The sequence below is a fragment of the Astatotilapia calliptera genome, chromosome 17, assembly GCF_900246225.1.
Source record: "Astatotilapia calliptera chromosome 17, fAstCal1.2, whole genome shotgun sequence".
NCBI lineage: Eukaryota > Metazoa > Chordata > Actinopteri > Cichliformes > Cichlidae > Astatotilapia > Astatotilapia calliptera.
In genome coordinates, this window is record NC_039318.1 from 20,085,000 (window position 1) to 20,104,567 (window position 19,568).

The 19,568-nt window shown below is 41.7% G+C and overlaps 1 protein-coding gene and 1 long non-coding RNA gene across 8 annotated transcripts in view; both read right to left on the reverse strand.

Moving 5' to 3' along the window:
• usp6nl (USP6 N-terminal like) overlaps window positions 1-19,568 on the reverse strand; it is a 101,820-nt gene that overhangs the window by 26,115 nt on the left and 56,137 nt on the right. For 4 of the 5 annotated variants that reach the window (XM_026148326.1, XM_026148325.1, XM_026148321.1 and 1 more), the window contains 2 exons: window positions 11,316-11,389; window positions 1,328-1,407 (listed from right to left, as the gene is read on the reverse strand). In XM_026148326.1, coding sequence (XP_026004111.1) covers window positions 1,328-1,407; window positions 11,316-11,389 — 154 coding nt within the window. Of the gene's footprint in view, window positions 1-1,327; window positions 1,408-11,315; window positions 11,390-15,494; window positions 17,612-19,568 lie in introns of those variants that run through there. The other variant, XM_026148324.1, reaches the window with a different exon arrangement.
• Window positions 11,402-15,486, reverse strand: LOC113009785 (uncharacterized). 3 transcript variants are annotated; one of them, XR_003270247.1, is made up of 4 exons: window positions 14,203-15,486; window positions 13,822-14,106; window positions 13,337-13,735; window positions 11,402-13,223 (listed from the first exon to the last, which is right to left on the reverse strand). It is a non-coding gene; the product is annotated as an uncharacterized LOC113009785 (long non-coding RNA). The 3 variants fall into 3 exon arrangements; XR_003270248.1 differs by having other exon boundaries at window positions 13,822-13,933; window positions 14,024-15,486; XR_003270246.1 differs by having other exon boundaries at window positions 13,822-15,486.

The following is a 19,568-nucleotide window of genomic DNA, read 5'->3' on the forward strand; positions in this document are numbered from 1 at the left end:
TAATGCTATGCTTCTCTAGCTAGTTTACCAGATGCAATTTCCTTGCTGTCTGGACCAGTCGCCAACTATTTTGGTTCTTTCATCAAATATTATCTGACCTTTGAAATCATTTAAAAAAAATCCACCACATTTGCTGTATTGTTTATAGGAAAGGCAGTCCACTAAATCACGACCCATAGGTTGTGTAAACAGTTCATTACAGCCCATAGTAACATTTCATCATGACACGGTTCATAGTAGTTATGAACAGAGCAAACGATGAGGTGAGATGAGAAGTCTGACAGGCCAAGGTATGGATATATATATGGATATGGGGCGACCGTGGCTCAGGGGGTTGGGAAGCGTATCTGTAACCGGAAGGTCGCCGGTTCGATCCCCGGGCTCTCTGTCCTGGTCGTTGTGTCCTTGGGCAAGACACTTTACCCTACTTGCCTACTGGTGTTGGCCAGAGGGGCCGATGGCGCGATATGGCAGCCTCGCTTCTGTCAGTCTGCCCCAGGGCAGCTGTGGCTACAACCGTAGCTTGCCTCCACCAGTGTGTGAATGCGAGAGTGAATGAATAGTGGCATTGTAAAGTGCTTTGGGTGCCTTGAAAAGCGCTATATCAATCCAAACCATTATTATATGCTGACAAATCACAGACTTAAACAGTCTGCTGTTTGCTTCCTGCTTTAATGCGATAGTTGGCTTATTTTTTATTAAACCATGACTACATAACATCTACACATACAGTTCGTGCTTCAGATTGACTCTGAACATGACACCAGCATTTATACTTTACTGAAGTAACCCAACTTTTGGAAAAAGAGCCTTGGGAGATCTAGTCTTGTTCTGGTGGTTCTGCCCACACAGATTCTATAACCTTAAAACTACTCAGAGGTCACGCTGTTTTCTCCAGCGCCAACTGTCTGCCCAATTCAAAACACTTCATTTTCGTTTTCTCCTGCCCAGTCAGTGACCTTGACCTTAGCATACTCCTGTCCCGGTTTTAACCAATCGTATAACCCCAGCACCCTCCTCCTCCTATCTCTCGTTGGATCGTACCACTCTATCCTCACACTGATGCTCTGTGATTGTGGCCAACCAAGCTGTTTCCTGCCTGCATGTGCCAGCCTATATATAAAACACTCTAGCACAGTGGTGTTTAAGAGCCTCACAGCCTCTGACCAGCCCGGCTCAAGCCACAGACACACTCATCTCTCAGCAACACCCGTCTGGACAGCTGCTGCTCGCTTTCTTTCTCCCTTCAGCGTGGTAGACTGGGCTTTGAAGTTTACTAATGTAGTTATTAGGCCTGATTATAGGCTGTATGTGTGCAAGAGCTTACTGGACGAAGCCAAAGCGGTCGACAACTTTGTACAGACGGAAGTTACTGTCCTCCCAGGGGTCCACGGGGGCGTCTTTTCCCTGGAACAAAGAAGAGAGAAAGGGGGAAAAATTCAGATTGGTGAATTTCTAAATTGGCCATCAAAAATAAAGATGACCTTTGACCTTCTGAGGATGCCCCGTTTCTGAGGATTTTGTGATTCTTTATAGAAAAAACAATAAAGCAGTTAATCTGCAAAGTAACTGGTATCCTAATTTGTTTGACTGATGCCTGCTGTTCAGTGAAATAAACTGAACACTGGCTTCTGATGGAGCTCCAAATTACATGCCACCCACGTTCTTCAGGGGGAGAGGATAGTGTTTTGATTGGCTGCTAGATTACATGTGGGGGCTTCGACTCTGGCGCCCTTGAGAAAGTGCGTCGGTGTGAGTGTGTGTTTGTGTGTGACCAGCGATTAACAGGTGTGAAATGAACAGCCAGACGTCCACCTGCGTCACCATCTGACTCGAGGCGTCCTAAAAACCACTCAACCGTCAGTGAAATAGGAAACCCAGAGGCAGAGTGTGTGAGGAAGTGTTATAAAGAGAATATCAGAGAGACAATGTGTGAGAAAAATGAGTGATGGAAGCACAAAAAGGTCAGAAAATAAAGGTACAAATGTCCGAAATGTTGGATATTTTGTTGATTTGAGGCGGGATGAAGCGGCCTTTGTTGATCTGCACACAAGCTTCCTTCTTCCGAACCATCTCTTTGAAACTGTTAAAGCTGTTTTACATTCACAGTGAGATAAAGGATTGGCTCAGCCAAATACATCATTCATCTCAGCTTAGCAAATCTTAGCAATGACCTCAAATCCAGGAGAACTACGACCATAAATACTAAACAGTACGCTAGTCCCCACTGATGCTGAGAAAACTTTCTTCCAAGTTTGCTTCAACTTCATGTATGTATGAAGGACCAACGTTTTTTTCTGATTTCACTACATACATTCTAGTTCTGATCTGGCTTTTACTCAATTTTATCACAAAATCTGAATCATGCACACCGATCAGGGATAACATTATGACCATGACCTAATATTAACCCATCGAGGCATGGACTCTCCAAAGACCCCTGAAGGTGTGGCGTGGAATCTGACAGCACATCCCACAGATGCTCGACTGGATTGAGAACTGGGCAGTCTGGAGGCAAAGTCAAAACCATTCCTGCTGAAAGAGGCCACAGCCATCAGGGAGTACCGGTCCATGAAACGGTGTAAATGCTCTGCAAAAGTGCTCAGGTTGGTGGTATGTGTCAAAGTAACATCCACATGGTGGGAAACCTGCTTCTAACATCAACTTTGAGGACTAAGTTTAGTTCCTTACAAATATATCCCACCCACTAACAGGTGCCTCGATGAAGGGGGTACTCAGTGATAGTCACTTCACCTGTCACTGATCAAAATGTTAAGACCAATAAACCAAGAAGGATTAAAGGAGGAGGAGCTAAAACAGCTTGCTTTGGACAATGGCTGAGCTGAGGAAAAGAATCTCCAGCATAAGATAAACAAGGATTATTTTGGACTTTGAATCATGCAAAGCTTCTCTACTAGAGTCCAACAAGAAAGGAGTGCTTTTATGGGAAATATCTACGATACAAACTTAAACACCTGACTTTTGTCAGACATTTCAGCCTAAAGTGATTTTCTTTTGAAGAGCTGAGTGTAGTAGAGCTCTTTCTGTGCCTCTGTGCTGTTCAGCAAGCAAGCGCCCAGCAATGTGAAAGACAAAAAAAGTAATAAACATTATGTTTGCTTCCAACTTCATTTTATTGAGTCTACATGTTAAATATGTTTGTTGCTAAAAAGCTAGAGGCCAAAACTTATTTCAGAACGGGAGTATGCAAAACAATTTTTTGAGCTGTCAGCTGCTCAAACGACAGGAAAACAGGAATCAGAAAAGTTGGTTTATTATTTTAACCAAATTGACCTAGAGTACGCTTGGGGAGTGTGATCGTGTGTACAGCGTCTCTTTATGTCTGTCTCCACGTTGGTTGAGTGTGGAGTAAGTGCATATGAGAGCATGAGGGTGGGAATGGATGTTTGTATATGTGTGTGCCTGTATTTCTGTGTCTATATGTCAGGTTGGGTGTCAGGCGCCACCTCTCTGGGGACATCTCAGGCCCTCCAAGGTTTGGAGGCCTATCTCCCCCTACCACCACTTCCCCTGCCAGTGGCGGACTCCCTCAGGTGTCGGTGCGTTGGTGGTTCTTTGTGTCCGGGGATGGGCGTCCAGGTACACACCGGCTCACTCCTTGGCGGCCGCTTATCGGGGCCTGGAGCCTGGGGCTCGCTCGGGCCACTTCGGAGGTGGGGTGCCCCCGGCCTCTCGGCCTGGGGCTCGGTCACTCAGGCACGGCTGGCTGCCGGCAGAGCTCATGGGCGCTTCACTGCAACTCCCCCTGGCTTCTGCTCCGCGGCTGCTGAGTGAGCCCTCATCTGGGACTCTCCTCAGCTCTTTCTGGGACAGTGGCGCAGCTGCCCCTCTGTTGGTCTTCCTTGGTCTCTTGTGTTCTGGGGGCCTCTGGATGTCTGGAGTTTTGATCTCCTCCATACCTGCTTCATGCCCTGGAGGACGGGGCTGTGGCCCCCCCACACCCTCTAGCAGATTATTACATGAAGGAACCTTTTAAAAAACAAAAAACAAACGCGTCCATGCTCACAGGTGTACACATGGGTGATCACACCCACAAACTACACCCTTTTTGGCTCCTACCTCAAAGCACACTGTGTTCTGTTGATCTTATGTGCTGCACAATAATGTTTAATATTTAGTATTTACTGTCATATTCCCATATATCATTGTGATGCTGTTTATTCTATTACTCTTGTTCTCTTCTGCTTGTTTTCTTTTTTCTTTCTCAGCAGGTGATCCAGGTGATTGATATATGCATTTTTTTTTAATTTTTTTCCCTGCTCATTCTGTTGGTTTTTGTCTTTTGCCCTTCTCCCCCGTCCCTCTTCTCAGCTGTTTCTCTTTCCCTCTTTCTTTCCCCCAGTCAAGTCTGTCCTGTATTCAGTAAGTGAAAATAAAATAAACAATAAAAGGTGAATCAAATAGACCATTACAGCAAGGCTGGGATGGTCAATTTGGTAAAGTAAATCCATTGGGCATCTTTCTTTGCCTTTAGACAACAATTCTGATGGCAAAAGAGCCAAACGGGACAGGCAAAAAATAAATAAATAAAAAATAAAAAAAATAAAACCAAATTGACCTTTTGGCTCTATAAAATATTTTCAATAAAATGCAATATATATATATATATATATATATATATATATATATATATATATACATATATATATATATATATATATATATATATATATACATATACATATATACATATATATATATATATATATATATATATATATATATATATATATATATATATATATATAAGGGGTGCAACGATACAAAATTCACGGTTCGGTATTTTTTCGATACAAAAAAATGTTCATGCCTTTTTAATTTGTCATTTATTAAATTTATAAATATATATTTTAACTCAAAGGTGTAGTTTTTAAATTTAATGTTGCTGAAACAACAAAAGAATAAAAAAATATATAGAAATCTATCTGATCAAGGAATCACTCATCTTTGGAAAAGAGAGTTTATTACAGAGAAATGGCTCTTTCCAAAATAAAAGCTATACTATCCGCTTCTTCTGGGCTATATTCTCAGCAGCATATTAAACATATCAGGTCCCCATAAGGAGAATCATGTGCTAACGGCTGTCTAAATGACTCGGGTAAAGTTTGTACCATGCGTGCTTGTTGTTTTTGTCTTTGCACTAGGATGATGTCGGCGTAAATGTGCAGTCATATTTGTTGTGTTCCCACTAGTGCTGTCAGCGTTAATCTCGTTAAAACGTTAACGCCAAATCTCCGGACGGCGCCAACACATTAACAAGCTAACTGCGCTAATGCACTAGTTCCCACCAATTGAGCATTGCGTGGCACATCCGACATACTGTTTTACTTTTGTCTATGACGCGCTTACCATCAGGGTCATACGTCACATGAAAACCAAGATAGTTCCAAACGCCAGATCTGAATGAGGGTGAGAGAGGTTCAATTTCGGGTAGTTGAGGCAGTTGCCATGTTGCAACAAGCTTAGCTTCTGTCTTGCTAACTTGTGCTGCGCTCAGTGGATCTGCACTCGACAGTGCAGCCTAGGCGGAGTAGTCGAACGCAGATCCACTGAGCGCTCAACACAGACAGCATCGTCAGAAGAAAAGTTGATAAAATAAATAAAAAAATTTTTATATTGTTCGATACATATGCGTACCGAACCGAAAGCACTGTATCCAACGGTTCAATATCGATACGAGTATTATTGCACCCCTAATGTGTGTGTGTGTATATATATATATATATATATATATATATATATATATAGATAGAGAGAGAGAGAGAGAGAGAGAGAGAGAGAGAGAGTTATGAATAAAGCATTTTTCTGCTGCAAAATAAGAACCATTTCACCGTCAGCTTACACTTCTGCTGCCTGTATGCAAATTACAGTACATGTACCGCTGCTGTTTGTCAGTACAACAGTCTACGTTTACTGACTAAGCTTCTGATTGTAACAGAACTCTATTATAGATCTCTATTGTCATGCCCCTCTCTCTTACGTCTCTGGTGCTAAAGCCTGTTGGAGGTTGCCAAATGCTTTGCGAAGCCCTGAGAAGGCTGTGAGTGGTTAACAGGTCGGCCTGACATCCAGATGTCGAGGTGAAATATTTCAAAAATCGTCTCCTCCCTCTGCTCCCACCCAGTTTTTGCACCGCTCCCTCAGCACAAACAGAAACTCACCCTTGAAATAGATAAGTCAAACATTGAGGAGCGCCTCAGGGGAATCAGAAGATCTCTGTGTGTCGTTCTCCCCCCTCGCTCTGTGAGTATCCACAGAGTCGCAAACTCTACATCATCATCATTTCTGTGTCAGTTTCAGGGTGAAATTAAATCAGGTTCGTAATTTCACCTCTGACCGTTCAGCTGCCTGCCTGTTCTGAGACACCTTCGCCGTCTCATTTATATCTCCTTGTGAGAACTTGACTTACTTTCTCAAACTGTTTGAATAAAATTCATGCTCCAGAGAACACAACTGTTAAATTAAAAAAAAAAGGAAATATTGAGATTTTTTCTGTCATATAAACCTATATATTTACGGGAAAAATAAATACATTTTAAGACATTTTATTAGCATTTGGCTGATTGGATTGTTGGGCACTGATTTCATAAATATCAAACCAGGGAAGGACTTTAACGCCAATTATCCATCCATCCACCCTCTCCCCAGTGTTCCCTGCAGCATCCTCCCAATGGGACATGCCCAAAACACCTCAGCTGGCTCTTCTCGAGACCAATCCAGCTCCAAGTCCCTTCCAAATCCGACCCCCTCGCCCACAATCTTGTTCTTGGCTAACACCCAAAATTATTAGTGAAGCTTGAGGGTCACACAGATTTTTCTTGAACAAAACTGAAATGTGGTGAGTGAAGAAAACTTATGAGAGACCTGGGGAAAAAAACCGAGTTATGCAGCCACCCAACATAAAAAATAGGCTCCATCCTTCTGCAATCAGCAGCAGCAGTCAGGCCTGAGCAGATGTGTCATTTGGAAACAAAATCAGTCACTTCTGCACATTCCACAAAGACAAAAGTCATATTTAATAACCACAAATTTACACCAGGTGACGTGAGACGACAAGTGTTTGTGGCCAGCGTGATAACAGACTCTATTAAACTCCTCCCATCCCCAAAAGTGACAATGACACTGATTTAGCTCCGATTGTGCCTCATTCTGCCACACACACACACACGCACACACACACGCGCGCACACACCTCCATCATCTCCGCTCTCCATGGTCTCTTCACTCTTAATGAGGCAGCCTTATTATGCAGCCTGCTGGACTAAATTAAAAAGGCTAATTTACAAACCGAGCATGGTGGGCTGGTCCAACTGATAGCGCCGTGCTTGGTAGCAGAGGTGTCACTCAGGACGGGAACGCGTACATACAGTCCAACCACAAGAGAACTGAGGATTTTGAGTAAAAGCAACATTTCTTCAGCGATATTTAACATACTTCATACTGATTCATAAAAGTCTGACATGTTTCTGGACATTGTTAGATAATATGCTGCAGCACATGTTTTTTTTAAGTCTCTGTGAAAAAACAAGCAGCATGGGGACATATCGGAGCTTTCAGTGGGCTTTTTTATGAGGGGAAAGGACAGAGAACCCACTGACAGGTGACATGACTTAGGTGACGTACCTGTCAGAAGTGTTGGATATAACAGGCAGGAAGTGAACAGTCTGTTCCTTAACTTCATGTGTTGGAAGCTGAGGGTGACTGAGTGACTTTGACATAATTCAAATTGTGATGCTTGGGTTTAGACTCGACCCATGCAGCTCTAAACAAGCAAAGGCTGGTTTCATAAAGACATAACACTGTTAAAAAGCTTTCAGAAATCCCGCCTTCTTCATATTTTGTTAGAAAAATGGGAAATTGGTGCATTGATTTATTCAAATGTGTATAAACACCAGTGTTGGGTAAGTTACTTTAAAATAGTAACTTAGTTACATTACTAGTTACTTCTCTCAAAAGTAACTCAGTTACTTCAAGTTACTCGTTACTTTCAAAGTAACTAGTTACTAGGGAAAGTAACTTTGGTTTTACTCAGAATTCTCTTGTTAATGTGTTTCTTCCATAACTTTGCAGTCTTCTAGCTTGCTTACTTGCCACAAGTGCACTGTGCCACCTACCAATAGAAAGGAAAAGATAATGTGCACATTTCCACGAGAGAAATCCCACGCCTGGACCGTCGTTGACTGCTGCCATGATTCTAGCCTACGTCACAGAGTCATGTGCGCCTTTTACATCCAACACAAAAACTGCAGTCGTGGTGCTTTCGATTGTACTCAGAACTCAGAAATTCTGCCTTCTGAATAGGAAGATGTAGGTAACACCAGACTGCAGATGAGCTGCATACATGGCTGGACTGGGACAGAAAATTGGCCCGGACATTTTGACTAGAGACCGGCCCACCATTATAGGAAAAATCATAAAGCCTTTGAATGAAAATAAACACTGTTGTGACAGTGATGTACACTGTTTTAATGGTATATATGCATCAATCTATCAATCGTTTGTTGTAAGATTCAGATAATTATTTTTTAAAAGCTAGACATTTTAAATGAGAATAAGAAAGAAAAGTATTTCTTTGTGCCCACATCTCCCTGTTAATGCCCTACCTGCCCCCCTGGCAACACTTTGCTAGATCCGCACCTGCACAGTTACCAGCTGTCAGCTACCTAAAAAAGGATCCTGGTGTTATTTGTCTCTCAGAAACAGTTCATAACTTCCCTTCAACTCATTCATGTCACCTAAAAGGTAAACCTGTTTCTCCATCACCTGTTCAGCTCTGATGATTCAGTAAGGACATCTCCTGGTTTCATCTTCATGTTTCCCTCTCACCAGATAACCAAACCATACCATGACCAGCAGCTTTTTTGCAGCTGTGGCTCCAGCAAACATCAGCTGATACTAGAAATTAATATTAAATAAATTCTAACAACAGCTGATCAAGCTTAAATGTGCTGCTGTTGTTTAGCGCAACATCCGCTGGTTTCCTCTTTAGGCGCAAAGTGAGCGATAAACAAACAAGAGAGCCGATCAGCTGATCATTGATCAGTTTTCATGATTGAAGTAGAAACGGGAGAGGGAGGGGGAGAATGAGAGGAGAAGAGGCAGCTGTGCAGCAAAGACACAGAATAACTCCAGCTTTGTGCCTTTTCCACTGTAGCTGAATTACGGGACAAACTGTTCCTTTTCACCTCAATAAGAAACGCGTAATATTTTCTCTGAATACCAGACGGGACGGTTGGCAACTCTAATAACTTATGAACAAAATAAAGTTCAACATCATTAACTTCATAGCACCACCCAGCTGTATAGAAACTCCGTCATGCTAGCTAGCACGCAGTACGGAAAAAGTCAGAATAAAGAAAATAAACTGCACCTAAACTTGGTTCATATCTGACCCAGAGAGACTGCAGGTCATAACTTCTTACCTGAAGTTCAGTTCACACTTGGACCGGCGGCCGCCTCGGGTCTCTTTTCCTTCTGCGTCCCTTTTCCTTCATCCACCTGCTGGCCTCCACCACTTGCTAATGTTACTGAATCTGTGGAAGCTCCACGATAGCCACCACACGAAGTAACGAGTAACGACCCTATCTAAATCCCAGTAACGAGTAACGCGTTCCTGATTTTGGCATAATAACTAGTTACCGTGCTCGTTACCACAATAATAACGTAGTTACTGTAACGCGTTAGTCCCAACACTGATAAACACACAGGGAGACACAACACACTGATGACTGATATGTTCCAGGTTTGCTCTTCCTGCATTGGCGGCGTGTTTGGAGTCATGCTGAAAAATGAGGCCATTCATAATCATACGATCATTTGTAATCCACTTGTCCTGTTTCTGAAATTCTTTAAGGACACACTGCACACCAAACACAGACATGTCAGGTTTTCAGCTAATAATTCTTTGGGAACTACTTTATTCCCAAAGAACTTTGTTATTCCTGTGTTTAATCCAGTCTTTGTCATGTTTTATAGCCTAAATTTAAGAAGAAATTATCTGTTTTGGTGACAGGCTGCTAGTAGCAAAGTGCCTAAAGACACAATTTAAAATGGGTTCTTTGCAAAGTTTGTCATGAACAGACAGAACACTGGTTCATCCCTTTGGTTAGATGCCTTTTTAATGCTTGAATGATTCATAGGTCAGTGTTTAGTTGATTAAACAAAAAATAACTGGAGTGAAAATGAGTGAAAAAGCAGCCAATGTCCAAAGAAAAACTTTGCTCAAGACCGCTTTGAAAACTAACTACTAAAAAGTCTTACTACTTGGGTGCAACATATAAAGAAACTGAGGGTTTTGCACAGCACCGTATGCTGTCAAACTCTTCAGTTTCAAGAGCCCCATTCAGCCTGGTTTGATCTGTAGTGGGCTGGACAAGAAATCAAAGTAAGTACTTTTTCCAGCAGTGCCTAATTTGCCATATTCACCCTTCAGTCACTGCACATTACAATTTATGGATCACAACAGATCAAGATACCAGCAACTTTATGATCCAAACTACTTCAGATCTGGAAAAAGTGCACATCTGCAGACATTTTCACTCCTGTGTAGTGATGCTGGCATCCCTGCGGTGGGTTTCTGTGCACTTTATTTAACAAATTAAATTTATTTACTAAATTTAATTCAATTTTCCCACTTTGCAAAGCTACCCAGTGGACCACACGGGATTCATTGGTGGATCTCGTGTTTGACGCCCCTGATTCAAGTGCTTTGGGATGAAGGAACTGCCACCTCTGGATCCCAGTCAATAAAATCATTCCATGCCCATGACATCACATTAACCCACTCATTTAGTCTAATGAGTAACCACTCGAATCCGCTTCCTCCCTTTTCTATCAAACCTTCATGCCTGCAGGAGGGATTTTTGTTGTTCTCTGCCCCTCTAACACAGATAACGCACGGCCCACTGAACACACACACACTGGAAAGACAACGGTGGCTTTTAGATGTATAATTTGCATGTTAATTTTCACTGAGAATGCTGCATCTGAAATGTGGCTATTGCGCAGTAATCACAGCCTTTCGAAATTTATGAAAATGATTAAATCACACGGCGGCACATTGTGCACACGGCACGCTGTTATTATTGTGTTTCACGGGCAATAAGGCAGTGATTTATGGAGGGATTTCACCACAGCGTTATGAAGTTTGGTGGAGTCTCAGCATGACTGAGTGGCTGGAATTTGGCTTCGGATGACCACAGGAGGGAGAAAAAAAAAAGTAATTGCTGTGGGTTTTCCGCTTCACCAAAGCTTCTGTGTGCTTTCACACTGACGGAAGGAAGCGTTCGCCGTACCTTGTCATATTTGGCGACTATCTCAGCCCGCTCCTGGTCAAGTTTCACCGCTGCATCCTGCTCGGTATCAGACGCTGGAGAGACAACAAAAGAGGCGAGGGGAGGAGAGAGGAGAGAAGATGATTGGGCGTTGAGCATAAGCAAGTTCAGCAACAGCAACTTAGAATAAAGGTTTGCTGGATATTAATATATACACTGCTATTATTTTAGGATAAATTCAGCAAAAGACAAAAAAGCCACATTAAAAGAGATCAGGTTATATTTTGCACTTCATTTAAATACATTTGCAATCCTGGTTTTCAAAAGATGTTTCTGAACCACTTTTGTTTAAATTGTGTTGTTTAGTATGTATATTAGATGTCCTGTTTTTCTTCATAGAGCCACTTGATGGTACTAAACTCAGTTTTTATAGTACTTCATTTAGATTTTTGCTTATTTTGAGTCATTTTTACCTCATGAAGCAATGCTGTTTTATTATATTCTGTTCAAATGAGCTATTTTGCTTTATGTAACCCTCTTGGGATGACCACAACCAGATCCCCTGACCCAGCCATTTTTACTAACCCAACCTAACAGTATCTAGCAGCTCTTTAACTCCCCTCTCCCTGCTTCCCCTCTGGGGGTGATGGAGGTTGATGAGGGTGGTTTTTTGATCCCTGTGATCTCTTTTATTTCCTTTTCCCTGTCTCTTTACTTTAGTAATGTAACACATGATGCAGGGAACAGTTTGAAGTAGAGAGCCTCTACTTCAAACCGATTTGGTTGAAGGACCGTTTTGGGAGGACACTCGAGATAAACTTATCCTAACCCTCGACAATCAGAATATGTGATTTTTGCTACACTACATTTTATGCAAGAGTTCCTTGAAAACCACGGCAGTAATGGGCCTCCTGTAAGTTTTCTTAGGTGTTGTAACTGTCGCTGCTGCTAGCTAAACTCAGCCCTGGGGCGCACACACATCCGATTATCCTGTCATCACAGACGTGCTGTGTGTTATTCCGGCTCCCTCGGAGTGTGCCAAGAGCTGACGTGGAGAACGCACACACCCTTTTCAACACACACTCTTCAAACCAGTCAGAAGGAAACGCTTCAGTGCGGCATGTCCAGCGTGTCAGTCTGACCTCAGGCGGTGTGTGTGTCTGTGTGTGTGTGCACAGTAAAAAACCAAGTGTCAATTTTACACTTACAGAGTTGATTTTAACTCTGCTTCAGATAACATTTGGTCCCACTCAAAATTAGAGTTAAATTTACTCTATGGCCAGTGTTAACTTTTCAGTGTTAATTGTACTCAATTTAGTGTCAAAATTAACAACAAAATGTGTAAAAATATTTAACACTGAGGGTTATTCACACTGTTCAGAGTAATTTGATTACACTTTATAGAGCTATTTTACTCCAAATTTAGTTTAATAATAACACTCTGATGTGTAATAATATATCATTTTTATTTCTCTGTAGTGTGATTTTTTTCATATTCATCTTATGATGCTATATTACTAAATAACTGTGATCTATCCTACATTATGGAAATAACAACAAATATACAGGTTAAAGTAACAGCATTTATTATGTTTCTCAATTCAGTGTCATTTAATTAACGTAACAAACCTTTACAATTCACAGTTCTATGATGCTCACTAGAGAAAGCAATATGACATTTCCCCAATGTCGTAGTTGCAGAAAAGTAACAAAGTTGGTCAGGGATGAACTGTATGATGTACCAAAGACATAATGGACCCTAAAGAGTTTATCAAGGGCTCCTACAGAACCTGTCGCATTACATGGAAGTGCATGCTTCTCAATCACAATGAAGGTGTGAATGCTGCTTCTTGTGGATCCCTGAGTACGAAGGTAGGGCTGACTGCTTCGGGTGATGTTGTCTAGATGCTGCTGTACACTGGTTCCAGCCTACAACAACACATTAAACAACAGTATTAAGTGACTATCCTCTGACAGTAGATTAGCTCAACTCACTGTCCATGAAAATAGAGGTGATGGAAAGTATATTTTAAACAACATACCTTTGGGAATTTGATGAGGTTATTGACAGCTTGAGATGCAGACATCTTTCCTGGTCTCTTTCGCCCTTGTGCAGATGGTGGTAGCAGATGTAGCAGCAGCAAGATAGTAGACAAGTCACTGTCCCAGCCTACAGACGAATAAACAAAGAATTATTCCAAAAATACATTGAATTGACAGAATTACCTATATAACCAACAATGGCAAATAAAAACAGTCACAATCATACCATTCTCAACTTCAGTACCTGACTCAGCATTGCACATTAACTCCAAGAGCTCTGAGGTGGGGACAAGTCCATGACTTTCCTTTACAACCTTTGCTTTGAGATTGGTGAGCCACCTCTCCAAGAATTTGCTCCCAGTGACCTCACAAAACAGGAGTCGGAAATCTTGTTCTATCTGTAATGCAAAAATACTAATGAGGTGTTTGATTGAATCCTGCCTACAAATTACATCAGTATCATTTAAATGATAAGTGAACTTACTTTTGGGAGATTTGCAAACTGAGACGCTTCTTTCCTCCACAGCTTTTCTTTGAATGGTCTTCAACCGCCATGCAATGTATCCTGAACTGTTCTCTGGATCGTAGTAATGTTTCTATGTAATTAAATAAACGAAGAAGGACTATGTTATCAACATTTCTGAGGGCAATTATGTATTTAATGTTGAAAAGTTCCCTTTACTTACATATCCATGTTGTGAATATGGGTCTTCCAGATATGGAGACAGAGCAACAATGCATCACTCTTACGCTTTTAGGGGGAGATGTCCTAATGTATAAATTCAATAATTGGCATTAAACATCACAATTAAAAATAATACAATGTTTAAAATGTTTCTTTATATCTTACATTTTTGATTCTTACCCATGTCATTCTTTCATCTCAGCCTCAAGTATGTTTCTCATCCGTCTTCTGGTTGCATCTCTCAGAGATTTGGTTTGTCCATACTCTTAAACCTTTCTATAAAATAAGTAATATTAAGTAATGTTCCTAACATGTCATTAACATTGCTATCAGTTAATTTACACAAAATACATATTTCTTACTAAATAATGAGCAAAACTCTAAAGTAGTGTATGCCTTTGGCATTTGCTTAAAATAATATAAACCAGTAAAGTTAACTTTATGGTAATGTTACACACTTTTTCTGAAAGTATGTTCGCTCATGTAAGCTAATTAGCGATTATTAGCTTACTGATAAACGGTAATTTAGTTGTTCAAACTGTGCGATTTGACATGTGACAATGATATTATTTAGACAGCATTTAGAAGAAATACATAGTTAAAATGTTTTAGGTTCATATTAACGCAGTGAGAAGATAACGAACATCTTAACTTTTAGCAACTGCTAGCATGTAGCTACTGGAATGCCATTAAACCTATGGGTAAATGCTGCTAAGATGTCCTCACTCGACATCAGTGAAACTATAAAGAGCTACTTAGTTTAAAAATACCTTTTAAACAATGTTACCAGTATGGGAATGTTAACTTCACTTACCTGACTGTGGCAGCTCTTCGGAGAAAATTCCCTGCGCATTAGAGCTCTGAGGCCACACACGCCTGCGGACTGGTAATAATCAACACTGTGTGGAGTGAAGTCTTCACTGCGTGACTAACAAACTTTACACTGACTTTTAACTCTGATGTTAGAGCTGGTTTACTCCTCATAGAGTTGTAAATACTCTATCTAGGTTAAAATAGGTTTACTCTGAAATATTGACACTCCATTTTTTACTGTGTGGCTGCTTTAAACCGACAGCTGCCGTGGCGAGGACGTCACCGCGCCACAGAAAGGTTTCCAGTGTTTTCCCAGCCTACGCGTCACATTGTGTGAGTGTTAAATGTGTTTATCCTCTCACACACACCGATAACACACAAACACACACACCTCACTACTCTGTGATTGTAAATCTGCATTTCCAACAGCAGTTTACACACATACTTCCTGATTTTGCTGCGAGAGACAACCAAACACTGGATGTGTGCCAACAAAGCTCTAAATTGGAGTCACATTGTGTTTATGTTGAATCTGGTGTGCAGCATGTAGTAATGAAGCCTTGTAGTGAGCAATACCTGGAAGTGGGAAGGGGAAGTAGCAGGCATGGAACCTTCTGAATTTAGCATAAAATGACCACCTAGGAGGACAAAATGCTTACAAGGTACATCCTGAAGCCTGTTGAACATCTACGCTGCGCTCTCCCAGCTCTCAAGATCAAGATAACCTTAGAGATCCAAAGATGGATGTCAGATGGGTGAAAAATAACAAGCAATGAAATCATTTTAGAAGGTTTTTAAAGCTCTTTTCTGAACTCACCTGAACTCTGGAAAAAACCCAGAATCTACTCGAATGGTCGTCAAACTACGTTTTTATACCTATACTGAAGTGCCAAGGGTGCAGAGGAGGTCATCAGATGTCGTCTTTATGGAGAAAAGAGTTCAATAAACCTTTGGATGGTAAACCGTAAAATCACCCCAAGACCTGAAAAGCCTTCAGTGTGTTCACTGCTAACTCCACGGCGCCAAATACTGAGATTCTGTCAACATCAGGCATCTCTCAGCTTCGGTACAGAGCACGGTTTCAGAGAGGTAATCAGCGCCATAAAAGGGCGATGAAGACAGCATTAGGAAGCAGAAGTGGTGGCAGTGACATAAATCACTGGTTTCTGTTTGTGTTTTAGTGTCAGTTTGTGCACCAAAGATGCTCAGGTAGGTCTGGGAAAAGAAAATCTGCACAGAAAATAACAATGCATGCTGAAAATTGAGGCTTAAAAGTTACTCTGTGCCTTTTAGTGAGACACAAAAAGATCCTCCACCTTATAACATCTGCCAGGTCACTGATGAACCCCAGCGGGGTTGGGGTTAGGCTGCACACTACATTTCAGATCAAGTCTCTTAACATGCAATCAGGCCTGTACAGCTCTTCCTTTATAGGATTTCCATTTGCTTAGAAGCATTCATATCTGATGAGTTGCGAGTAAAGCTTAATCTAGAGACTTGCCTTGATGCATGCTCAATCACCCAGATAAGGAAATCCCACAAAATTAACTGTTAGGCAGTAGGTGCTAGCTTCAGTCATTATGCAGATGCACTGTTTATAAGGTCGGGGAAACCTGCAGTCAGCTGAGACTGAAGAAGTCACTTGGTTGAGTGACGAAACGCTTCTCCTGCTCAAAACACAACGTGTTCTGAGACTCACAAATATATGGATCGGAAACATTTGGAATTTGACCAGAAGAGGGAAAGTTGAGGCATTTCCAAAGCTACAAGAACTTGCAGCTGACAGTAAATGCTGTCTGCCCCTCCAACGCCTGATCTTTTAATGACGAAAAACAATAAGAAGTATGAAAATAATACAGTCGGCTATTAAAACCTCAAATCTCAAACTGCTGGCTTTTGCCCTCTTTAACCCTTTTCCACTGAACCCCCAGCAGTCAGTGATGATGATCCTTATTCTGCCAGCTTTTCAGCCCTTTGCAGCTCTTTATTTGACTCCAGTCATTCTCCAACTTCCTCTCAAGGTCTCTGGGGTTCAACTGGAGGAAAGGCAAGACGGGAATTCCAAAACGCTGCGAACAAACATTCTCCTTATTGAGCCGGCTGGCATTTTTATGACAGGATGGTGTGTGTCAATGAAAGGCATGTGGCTGTGGGCTGCCAAGAGCACTCTGCAGGAGAAGACGCCACGAGCGAGGGGATGGGGGAAGAGACGTTCGCACACAGCAAGGCAAACTGTCTGGGGCAAATAAACAAATACAGTAAAGTCTTTTTCTGCTGGGAAATCCTGCCCGAGAGGCCCTGCGGTTCCCATAGTGAGCGGGGGAGGAATTGGGAAGGAAATGGGATTCAGTCTTTTCTTTGCACTAAAGCTAAGCCCCAACTTTGAGACCCTCACAGCCATATTAGTATTCCACAGCGGTCTGACTTTAGATAAATGCAATTAGAGGCCTTTTCATGCTTTAAGGATCACTCCAGCGTCTGTGACGGAGATCGGGTCTATGTTTTTATTTGCAACCGAGGAGCTCTTGACTTGCTCCAGAGGGTTTATGTGGCATTTCATGTTAGGACTCTTGAAATATGTTTGATAATGAGCCTCCAAAGATGACTTTGACATGCCGCACACCATGGTCATCAGCTGGAGAAATGGTGACTCAAATTAGGAACTTTATTGCAAATTTAATTGTGGGGAAGTCAAACTTCTACTAATTTTGCCAAATTATGACACAAACCTGCATGTGCCAAACCAAACCTTTGAAATAGAAATATCCATGTCCAATAAAAGAAAAGAAAACCGAGGAATAACGCTAAATATGCAGAAATTCCAGCGCAAGAGCTCTGGCTCATCTACTTTACATCAGGTTAATATGGTTATTTAACAGTAATTAAGTATCTAAATGATAACACTATGTGTTATAAAAAGAGGTGATTGACTGATTGATTGATTTGTTTCTGAAGCCACAGTGCAGTGGGGAAATTCTGCAGTCCTTATTTAAAATCCCTTGAGCACGATCCCTGAGTCTGATCAGACTGGAGAGAGTGAGCAGTACAAAAAAGTGCTGCAAAATAAGCTAAAAGAGAAGATAAATCCCCTCTGAGCTTGATGGGCTTTGATTATTTAAATCAACTGCTTCATGCACACACATGAAAACACTGACTAAAGTCACTTCAGCTGCTTTAAATGGACAGAAGCCTCAAACTCAAGTAACTTCAATTATCTGTGATGTGTAGACGTTCATCTTGTGTTTATCCTTGTAGTTTATCCAAACTGGTTTGGCAAAATAAAGCACCAGAAAAAAGAAAACAGAGTAGCTTGTGAAGTAGAAATAAGATAAACAGGAACAAACATTGAGAGAGCATCAAAACAGCAATTATACATTTGGGGGTGGGATTTTCCTCGCTCCTGTCACTGCCCTTTATCCTTCTTTCCAGACTACAGCCCCCCCACGGAGCTGACCTTCAACCTCCCGCTGTCTAATTTGCCAGTCAGACCCCAGCGGCGAGGCCGACGAGGCTCCGTCTAACCGTCCCTGCCCCGCTGTGACTAAAATGTCCTCGCCCGTCACCTCCCAGCCGGGCGCTACCCCGTCCCCACCTCTGCCCTTCACTCCTGCTCTGCACAATACATTCAGGAGTGAACTGGTGTCAGCACTCAGAAGTGTTCACACATGACAACTGGACAGGAAGTTAGGTACCACTTCCCCCCTGTGGGGTTTACCACTGAACAGGTGAGTGCAGTTCTCAGGCAGGAAGCTCACACGGCATTTTCTGCTATAATGTAATCTTGCAGCCCTAAAGCCTCTTGCATCAGCATATTGAGCACATCAGGTATGTGAAAGAACGACTTCACGGTGGTTTGGGGGAATATAAAAGCTTTAACAGAGAAACAGATTTAATGCTGGCTTCAGGTGCTGCTAACCCTTCTGACAGACTTTCATTAGGAAGGGGTCCCCTGCTGCCAAAGAATCATGCCGAGAAATTTGAAATGCTTGACAAATGACAAATGTTCAGGAGCAACAGAGAATCAGAGTAAATGGCTGTTTCTTGGACTACAACCTAAGACGTTAATATTCTTTAAAGAAGACCTTTTCTGCTTTTCCTTATTTTAATTCATTTATATAGCACCAAAACATAACAGTAATCACCTCAAGGTGCTTTATATCGTAAGGTAAACACCCTACAATAATACAATTGAGCAACTGATGACAGTGGGAAGGAAAAACTCGCTTTAAACTGGAAGAAACCTCCAGCAGAACCAAGGTCAGGGAGGGGCGACCGTGCCGGAGGTCATTTCCTGTCATATAGAACACTTTGCCGTGTTCTACTATATTGAACATGGCCAAGGTTTTAAATATCGAGGTCAGGTTCAAACTGATGTGAAAACTCAGTTTCAGACACTTTTTCCTGCTTTGAGCTCTGTGTGATGTCACTGGAAATGAACATGCCTAATATGACCATGTAAGGCACACAAATGGCCCAACCGTAGCCCAAGAGGTTTCTTTCAGTCTGTGGATCCACTAAGGGTCTGCACCAAGGTTTGGCACAAGATAAAAATTCATATTTTGAACTCTTAATCATGCACAGCTCTTTTAGAAGATTTTAAGATGCACATATGGAGCAGGAACATTTACTTGAAATAACGTAAACAGACGTAAGCAACGAGCCCCGGCTTTAACTGACTACATCTATATTTAAGAGAAATTTAAGAGCAGATGCAAGGATGAAGCCTCCAGCTG